This window comes from Pelodiscus sinensis, chromosome 1 (genome assembly GCF_052426305.1).
Source record: "Pelodiscus sinensis isolate ZL-2025 chromosome 1, ASM5242630v1, whole genome shotgun sequence".
In the NCBI taxonomy this organism is placed as follows: Eukaryota; Metazoa; Chordata; order Testudines; family Trionychidae; genus Pelodiscus; species Pelodiscus sinensis.
The window spans coordinates 348,489,721-348,499,910 of NC_143052.1; the positions used below are offsets into that span (position 1 = coordinate 348,489,721).

At 48.6% G+C, this 10,190-nt stretch overlaps 1 protein-coding gene across 1 annotated transcript; it reads right to left on the reverse strand.

Annotated features, from left to right (window-relative positions):
- Positions 1–115: 115 nt before the first annotated feature.
- LOC102443765 (ecto-ADP-ribosyltransferase 5-like) lies at positions 116–9,739 on the reverse strand. The gene is made up of 4 exons (XM_006110161.5): positions 9,662–9,739; positions 6,448–7,153; positions 4,968–5,000; positions 116–3,891 (listed from the first exon to the last, which is right to left on the reverse strand). Exons 1-4 carry the CDS (start codon positions 9,722–9,724, stop codon positions 3,785–3,787), a joined length of 909 nt encoding a protein of 302 aa, XP_006110223.3. The 5' UTR covers positions 9,725–9,739; the 3' UTR covers positions 116–3,784.
- Between the last annotated feature and the right edge of the window lie 451 nt (positions 9,740–10,190).

A 10,190-nucleotide genomic window follows, 5' to 3' on the forward strand; every position in this document is an offset into this window, starting at 1 on the left:
GCAAAAGCACAGCTTTTGTGCAAAGGCACCTTCCAGTATAGATGCTCTCTTGCGCAAATGCTTTTAACGGAAAACTTTTCCATTAAAAGCATTTGCGCAAAATCACGCCAGTCTAGACGCAGCCAGTTTTAAATGGGGAAATGGGATGAGCCAAATATAGGCTGTCTTTGGCACTGATTCCAGGCAAAATAGTTCAGCGGTGGTGGGAGAAAAATGGAACTATGAAATGAAAAGGCTCTATCAGGGTGACTAAGCACTGGAATAAGTTGCCTAGGGAGAATATTGAATCTCCATCATGTGGAAACCATTTCATATTTAGCTAGAAGCCATCTTGTATAACAGACACCATTTCAGCTTTTCTCTTTAGCACGTAGACCAGAGTGAACTTTCTGTCACCCCGTGAGAGAGGCCTACAGGATGGACTATTGGAATGTGTTAATTGGGCTGGTTGAGACAGGAGATGTACTCCCTCGTACCTGTCCACCGTCTTGCTGATAAGGCTTTGTTTTTCCAAGTTTAATTGATGATTTCTGTAATTGGATGCCCTGACGTCAGACTGTTTGGCTAAGGGTAAAAAGATACTAGGACTGATGTTATTAGCCAGCCTTACTGGGCCCGGCTCTGCTGGGGTCACATTTGGCTCACTCTTGCCTTATTGATCAATAAAGCTGGTTGTTAGCTGCCAAAGCAGAGGGAAGCCTTTGCTTCAACAATCACTGGAGATATTTAAGAGCAGGGTAGACAGATGCCTGTCAGGGCTGGGCTAGCTCACTGGCTCAAAACCTTTCCAGACAACTGAACCCTGATTTGTTTTCCTTGCCCCAAGTTTCACCTCACTTAAAATGACTGGCTTACAAAAGCCGACAGTGGAAGTGTCACCCTGCGCTCTTACCGAAAGGGCTCGGCTTTCCCACTGTGCCACGTAACGATAACAGAAAGCATTTGCAAGGTAAATATTGGACGTGCATTGCGGTTTGATATTTGAGCCTAGTCCAGAGAGGGAATCATTCAGTGTGTAAGCTGCTGTTGCTGTAGCTCTGGCTTGGGTCAGGGGCCTGCCAGGGAGTCACAGCCAATTGCGAATTCAGGGATAGTCACGGCTTTCAGTTCTTACCCATTAACTTCATTACAGACACGCGTGTCATGTTCATCCCCAAACAGCTGTGGTTTGACCATCTGGTCTCAACCTGGCTCCTGGTCCTCCTATGAGTCTATGAGCCCTTTCAGGAGGGGCATAAGCCCCTTTGGGAGGGGGGGGCAGCAGGACCCTGTGGCTGAAACCTAGAGCCAGAGCCCTGGTGACCCCCTCTCCCGCCATGGGGCTGAAACCCTGAGCACTGGCTCCCCCTCCCCTCCTATACACTGCAAGGCCAGAGTGGGGCAATCCAGGGATCAGCTTCACACACCCACTTCCTCCTTTCCCCACCCCCAGGCACGACTCTCTGGCCAGACTGGGGGCAGGAATCCGGAGTCAGGCAGTGGGGCAAGAGCTGCTCGGGCTGGAATCATGGAGCAGACACCAGCAGTGTTCCCCTGTCTACAGCTGGTGCCCAGGTTGTGGCTGTTTCTCAGGGCCTCTCTGTGGCTGATAGAGTCCTTGGGGAGAAGTGACCACAGGGGAGTCCTCTTGGTGCACAGCCCCTATCCACCCCCTTGTTCACACACGGCCTCAAGCTATGTCCTCTCTGAGCCATAAGCTACCATCTTCCTGAGCCCTGAGCCACACCCTGCCTGCACACATGGCCCCTGGCTACACCCCTGCCAACACCGCAGAATGAACAGCCTGCTGTTGCCAGATATCAATATAACCCACAAATTTAATACTATCTCACACAACCTGAACCCCACATGAACTAGGCATACTGGAGCAGTTGACAAAGGCTTCCCTTGTCGACCACGGCGCGTCTAGACTGCCCCGCTGTGCCGATCAGCTGATCGTCGGCACAGCGCGGCACCCATTTTGATGTAAATGAAGTGGCGATTATTTAAATCGCCGCTTCATTTTGCTATGTCTAGTAAATTCATCTACATGGCTCTGTCGAAGCCATGTAGTCTAAACAGACCCTCAACACACCACAGTCTGGGACAATGCTTGTTATGTGCTCTCTGTGGCTACGTCTACACTGGCATTATTTTCCGGAAATGCTTTTAACGGAAAAGTTTTCCGTTAAAAGCATTTTCGGAAAAATCGCATCTAGATTGGCAGGATGCTTTTCCACAAAAGCACTTTTTGCGGAAAAGCGTCCGTGGCCAATCTAGACACAGTTTTCCGCAAAAAAGCCCCGATCGCCATTTTCGCAAAAGTCCCTTTTGCGCAAAAGTCTTTCGGAAAAAGACTTTTGCCCGAACGGGAGCAGCATAGTATTTCCGGAAAAGCAATGATGATTTTACATGAGATCATCAGTGCTTTTCCGGAAATTCAAGCGGCCAGTGTAGTCAGCTGGCAAGTCTTTCCGCAAAATCAAATGATTTTGCTGAAAAACTTGCCAGTCTAGACACAGCCTGTATGTTTTGAACTTGTGCAACCAAGAGTTATAATGTTTCATAACCTAAGCTTGACCTCGGATGTGCAGCACCTTTTCCCAAAACCATTTTACAGTGAAAGGGCAGCAGTTCCTCCAGAATCGATTTATTTATTTTGGATTATGTTTAAAAGGGAAGGCTGCCCTTAAAAAACCCCAACCCATGACCCACTGAGACTGTGGCTGCGTGCCAGAATGTTTCCATTTTCTGTTATGCTTCTGCTCTGGAAAATGCACATTAATGGACACACGTTGTCTGCTGCGCACCTTATCGATTCTTCTGGTATTTGCCTGGGACCGAAGTCAGACTAACCAGCATGTAGTTCCCCAGTCATCCCAATACCCCTTTAGAATGTGGGCACAACAATAGCACATGTCCAATCATCTGGAATTTCCTTCTGGGATAGGCCGAACCTCACATCCAAGGTACCGCCTGATGTGCTAGGGTCCCCCTGGTTCTGCCTGTTCCACTAGCCTGAGTTTCCTTGTCCTGTCGTACCTAATTCCACTCACTTTCCTCAGCTTTGGGAAACAAGCAACAAGAGCCGGTTCAGTATCTAGTGGTTCCTCCTTTTCAACAACACAACAATAAACAGATCAAGCCCCCACCCAGTGATCCGGAACAGTTACATACCACCTGCTGGGCAACCCTAGGAGGCAATGCTTCCCTTCTCACAAGCACAGAGGCTAAGTGTAGCAAAGAAACCTTTAATAAAAGGAAGGAAGGAACATTGCATTAAGGTGGGAGACCATGACAAACAGGGTTCATAACTTACGCCCTGGGCAACAGACCCACCCCAAGGAAGTTGGGAACAGAAAGTTCAACTATTAAAAGTCTAACGTCCGCTGTGAGAGCCTGCTGGGTGACTCCTGGCTCAGCTCACATCAGAGTGCACACCTTATCTTAAGGGGGAAGGAGGGAGAGCACAATCCATCATGTGTGAAAACAATATGTTTGATCACAGAAGTCATCAAAAGCTGGTACAAAAGTGCCAGCTTGACTGGAATATAAGCAATGATTTATACAACAAGCAGCTATTTATAGCTCTAGCATTGTAATACAAATTATATTTGGAATAGAACCATCATTGTGATCTACTAATGCAGAGTAAATAATCAAAGCTGCCAAAGCAGGTACCAGCAACACTCCATCGCTTTCCCTTTCAAACACTGGCAGGAGAGCAGGACTGGTTTGGCTCTGGCAAGCCCCACCCCTGTGATTTGTGTGAGAAAGAAAAAATGAGCAACAGAAAGAGGAAAATTTAGAAACCATCCGTCAGCTTCAGAACAGCAGCGTGGATCAGGATGACGGATCCTCCAAACAGTGAAGGGCTCATCCCTCCGGGGAATACGACGCCTCCTCTGGTAGCTTGTTAATAAGAAAAGATGGATCAGACAATAGATAGGAAATAATTCCACAGGGACAGAGATCCTACATCTGGAAACAGCTAGTGGAACTTGTTTATGCCAGAGTGACAACGTTAATCCATTTCCCCTCCACAGGATACTCCAGCCTGGAATATACCAGAGACATTCACCTCACTGGTGATATATTTCCCCTGCTTCTTCCCTCCGCAGCCTGCTTGTTCTCTTGAAAGAGTCATTGGTAACACATTGTTGGCTTAGGGCAGGCGTGGCCAATCCATGGCTCACAAGCCTCATGTGGCTCTTCTCCTCCCTTGTGCTCATTGGGGCAGGGGAGCCGTCCAGATCCAAAATGGCAGATCCAAAAAGGTGGCCGCAGACAGGAGCCTGCTGAAGCCAAAAAGCCTTCTTAAAGTCTGGGCTTTTGGTTTTTTTTTTCTGCTCTATCATTTTTTTGCTCTGGCTCTTCGCGCTGGATCCAGCTGGATCTTGGCTCTTTGGTCGGAAAGGGTTGGGGATATTTGTTCAGCTTATCATAGAATCATAGAACCATAGAGCTGGAAAAGACCTCAGAAGGCCATCAAGTCCTGCCCCCTGCTCTAGGCAGGACCAATCCCAACTAAATCAACCCAGCCAGGGCTTTGTCAATCTGAGACTTAAAAATCTCTAGGGATGGAGACTCCACCACCTCCTCAGGGAACCCATCCCAGGGCTTCACCTCCCTCCTCGTGAAATAATTTTTCCTAATATCCAACCTGGACCTCTTCCACCACAACTTGAGACCATTGTTCAGCTTATAGTTCAGAATTCTGAAGATGAATCTTTTAGTGCTCTAAGGGATCATTCTCCCTACATTTTCTTTTCTGAAATCAACAGCACACAGAATTCACTGAGACCTGAAGATGCTCAGAGACTAGTCATGAGAAAAACTGGATAAATAAACAGAATCCATAGTTAAACCCACTTATTTCTCAACTGGTTTCATGTGACATGTTTGCCCATTGGGGTTGCTCTTGGCTCTGCACTTCAATAGAGAGTGCAGGGTATTGTGAAAATATAAAGAAAACGTTTCTTTCTTACCAGAGTTGTAAACACACGTTTGGTCCTTGTTTCCTATGGTACAAACAGAGATTCAATGAAATGTGATCTGCTCTGGTAAAATTTTTAACTCTATTCTACTTTTTCCAAAGAAACATGTTAATTGTCAGACTGGGTCCTACCAACAGACTGCATCTAGCCAGGAATCTTGCTTGTCCATGACTAATGTCAGGCCTAACAGCATTGTGGGAAGAAAAAAGAAATCCCCTAGTGGACAATTGTGGAATTATTGACACACAGGAGACGTTTCTTTCCCAACACAGGCAGTTAATAACTGATATATGTCCTCAGGCCGAAGGGATTATAGTCACAAAAACAATTGTTTTATCCTGTATAACATAACTGTGTAATATGTCTGTGCTAATTCTTATTTTTATTCTATTGCACTCTTCAATTTATGGAAATCTTGTGTCAATGAGTTCCTCCAGTTTACCCGGAATTATGTAACATGAAATTCCATTTTACTTGTTAAAATATGTTGTCTTCAGCTTATTCTGGTTTTATGAGAACGGGAAAATGGCACTCTCTGATTTGCCACTATCGCATTTATTATTATGTTTCCATCATGTATCTCGTAAGGGCGTCCCTTCTGCTAATTAAACCATTTCAGGCTCACATGTAGAAATATCTCCACACTGCATCATTTTCAACATTTTTAGAGCTAGTGTGATCAGATCCTAATCTTGTATCCCAGGGAAGGCTGCCCCATGGGTTCCTATAATGGTGCTGTGATATTTTCAGATAATTCTCCATCCCATTGCTCCTTAGGCTGGCTAACATGTTGTTTGTTCACAAGCCTAGCAGCACACTGAGCAGAGATTTTCACTAAGATTGGCACTGAACTCCCCATAACGACAGCCCAGTTTCTGTCTGAATTGGTCCAGCTCATTAACAACCCAGTGACGTTGTTTCTCCCAATGGGGAGCACCTTAAATGCCTGTCAGTGAATGTCACCTGACGTGGTGTTGCCCATTCACTCAACTTGGTCACATCTCTCTGAAGTTCCTCACCATAGTCCCTACCCCTGCTTGCCCTAAATAATGTGCCAGCTGCACACTAGGCCACCTGCCTTCTGCTCCCTGCCTGCTGCCTATGGCTTGGCTGGGCCCTGTCTGAGGAGACACAGCTGCTCAGCCAGGCCCTGCAGGGGGCATGTGTGTGTGTAAAACTCACAGCAGTTTGGGGCCTTCTTCTGACTCCCTAGTGAGCCCCTCACCATGGTGTCTAGGCACCTTCTCTGTCCTCAGGGAGCACTTGGGGCCCAGTGTCCGCCTACCCCGGCCTGAGCCCTGCTAGCTGCAAGGGTCATGGCAGTTCGTCTCCCCCAGCCCGGGTGGCAAGTCCCCATGTCAGCGTCCCTCTTGTCAGCTCTCCCTGAACCCCCCCTTCCTGGGGGTTTCAAATTCCCCACAGCAAACAGTCCCCCCCACCCAAGATTTCTCCTGTTCAGCCCAGTACTCACTGCCCAGGTACGCGCAGTTAAAGTAGCTGCAGGTCCGGTTTGTGCTCCGGAGGACATAGCTATTCATTGTACTCCCTTTTTCTGGAACCACGCTGAACATCTCATGGACTGGGATTAACACTTCTTCCTCCTCCGGACTGTGTGAGAAGGCCCTGATGTCAACGCCGAAGCACGTGTGGATGGTGAAAAATGTGTCTGTGCCAAATCCTTCAGCCCGTTGTTTCTGAATTGATGAAGAGGCAAATTGTCCGAACCTAATGGGGCCTGATCCTTTGTGCTGAAATCTAATGTCTGTAACCCCCCGGTACACCGCCATTTTGTACGTCTCATCGCACTTCCCTCGTAAGAGCTGTAAGGCTCTTGTCAAATAATAATGAAAGGCTTTGAAATGAAAACGCTCCATGTAGTTATCTCGAGATGTCCCAGTACTTTTTACTGCATGATTAAACTCCCCGTGAAATTCATTGTCAGTATAGGCTACTATGGCTCTTCCATGCTCATCCTTAAAGCCCGTGGGGAGAGGAAGCTTTGTTTTTACTTCTTGCCATTTTTCTTCTGAGGTTTCCCACACCATGCTAAACCGCGAGGACATGGACTTTTCTTTCTCTAACAGTCCAGGCACAACTCCATCCATTTTATTGGCACAGCCTATATATTGGTCATCAACAGCATCAGGCACCAGGTTCAGCTCTACCTGGCCTCTTACCTGGGAAAATAAAGGAAATATACGGTCATATTAGCATTAGTGTTACAATAGCATCAAGGGAGCTTATCTCTAAAGAAAGAAGGCAGATGAAAGTGGGAGAAGGGGATGTGAAACTGAAGCAGAGTCCTCGGTTCATTGTTTGGCACATGTCATGTTGGTTCCACAATTTTTGGGGTGTGTATGATGGATTTATAGCTTCCCTGTAATAACCAATCGGTGCTGTCTGTAACCTTGGTAACTGAGGTGTTAATAGAACATCTGACTTGGTTTAATAGCATCTGTTGGGAAAAACAAGCCGAGCTGGAGAGAAGGGCTTGGAAGAAGCCGCTTCTCAGCAAACACGGCAGAGCTGTTAGGGGACACAGGCAGGACTAGTAACTTGGGAGATTTTGGTTCCTAGAACTCACCTGCAGAGCTGCTCTGAGCCAGGCAGGAAGAGGGCTGGAAGGGCAGGTGATCAGAAGATCTGTGGCAAGTTGAACAAGGAAAACTCTCTAAAGAAGGGGGAGGAAGCTGTTTCAGGGGAGCCAGGCTCAGACATTGGGGTGCAGGAAGCCTACCTAGATTAGCCCCATGGATGGCAGCCCATTAGGTCAGATTGATGTGAGTCTGAACTGGGGCCTGTTTAAAAATCCTTTTTCTCTAAACAATTTGCTTCTACAGTAAAGAAGACTGGTGTCAGCAGGTGATTGGGTACAATGCACCCCTGGACACCGGCTTCTGAATGGGCAAACCGCAGGGGCCTGAACTCAGCCGGCGCTGCTGGGTGAGCACGATGGACACACCGGTGAGTGGTTTCTGCAGCCCAGGGCCTGTCTGAGTCTGGGAGACTCACAGGATTCCTGCCCAGGAGCAGTAAAGGCACAGGGCCTGACTCCCGAAGCGATGCACTCAGAGACCAGCGAGCCCTGTCAGAGGAATTTCTAGTTTACTGGGGACTTTGTTAGAGAGGTGGCTGCCATGTTTGCAGGTGGGAGCGGGAAGAGGGTAGGAAGAAAGGCAGGAAGGGACACATTAAGAGGGATGATGTAGTAGGGGGAACAAGGGCCATAGAAGGGAGGGAGCCAGGAGGGACTCAGATCCCAATCCAACTCCCACTGGAATATCTAGAAACACCCCCAACCTCCATTTACCTCAGTGAGAGGCCATCTCCATATGTTGTCCATGCACTGCATTGCGCATGACCTCACAAAGATTGTCCATGTGAGTTTACATGAAACGGAGGACGCCATTTTGCAGGCAAGTGTAGAATTGCACTTCTCATCTGCCACTGGTGGGAGTAGGATAAAGGACGTGGGAAAAGGTAGGTCAGAGGGAGGTAGGAATGGAGACCAATCCAGAAAGCAGGGACTTGAGGCTGGGAGAGAAGGAAAGAGCCAGTGGTGGCTGGCGCACACAGACAATCAGAAAGGGCAAAGACTGCCCAGCAGGGTACGAGCACATGTGCAGGACGTGTCACATCACAGGCAAGCGTGAGAGAGTGCGTGTGGAGAATGGGGATTACTGTGTGAGATAGAGCCCAATTCAGCAGCATATTTAATCCTGTGCCTAACTTGAAATAGGGGATTACCGCTCACTGGCATTTGTGGGACTCCTCACATGCATTCCGTTAAGCCCATGCTTGTGTGCTTTGCTGGATTGGGGCCAAAATATTTTCATGAAGTATCATTAACAGAGATCTTGTTAAAGGTAGAACTCAGGGTGATGCTTCCTTGCCAGCAAAACACAGCTGCTCAGTGTGACCCTATTTGAATCCTTCTACCATCTAGTTTCTCCTGCTGCCTGTCACACTGGACACCGGAGGCAGGACAACTCTGAGGTAAACAACGGGAGTAAACAACAGTGCACACGGCCCCATCAGGGAGCGCACACGGCCCCAAGAGGCTCAGAGACTCAGAAGCTGCATGTGGCTGATCCTTAAAGGAGAGAGGGACAGAGACACGGTTGGTTGACCATCCAGTGGAGCGTCCCAGAACGCCCTCTGCTCGGATCGCCTGGCCAGGGGACCAGCTCAGGCGTCAACTTGGGAAGATCAAACAACATGACCTGCCTTCTGCTCGCCTTATCATCCTGCCTGGGACTGTCAGTGTGGTTGAGTGTATGAGTGAGATTTCCCCTCCCTTCCCAGTTTTAACTGAATAAACACACCCTTTACACTCCTGTGTGGTGATCCCCTCTCCTGTGGGGAGACAGACAGGGAACAGGCTGTGGAAGGAAGACGTCCAGGGAGTCTGATGGAACAGAGCTTGGCTGCTGGTTATGGGGTTCATAGACGGGAGCCCAGTCCAGGGAGAGGCCTGCGTTCCCTGACTAGGCAGTAGGGAAGGTGGTGTGGGGCTCTGATTAGACATGTAACCCTTCTGCAGGGTAGGCCTGGAAGTAAGCCTGGTCTTGACTCATGGGGACCTGCCCAGCCCTACATGCCTATGAGTCTAAGGCAATTTGGCACCCAAGACAGCCTTGAGCAGAAACAAAATGAAATACAGAGACGTTCACAGGCAAACTTACCAGAGGGATTTCCAGCCAGGTTTGCAGCCAGACGTACATCAAGGGGATCAGCAGAGACTTCATGGTGGTTCCAACTCCCCCGTGCGGCTGTGGGAGAATCCACCAGGAGAGTCAGTGGAGGTTTGGGGGGAAAGAACATCGTAAAACTCAACATCATCCTGCTTGTGTCCTGTGATCCACTGAGCCACGCTCAGGAACTGGGGTTTCCCAGGGAGGAGTTGCTCTCCCGGATTGCAGCCATCCCACGGTATGGGTCTAAAGTAGCATTCCCCTGCTGCGGGATGCTGTCCTTCACTAGCTGCTAGGCTGGTGTCTCAGGGAGCCAGGCATCACTATTTGGTGGGCTGCACTTTCCTGGCTTTGCCAGATGAAAGTTTTAGTCCCCAAAGTAGATCTCTATCATGAGCCAAAGCACAGCCCAACCTGCTGCCTGGGGCGAAGGCAACACAAGGGCCTGCAATGAGGTTAATGAAGAGTAAGACTAGAAAGAGGTTACTATACCTGCCTTCCCGAGTGGCTGTGGTGCTCT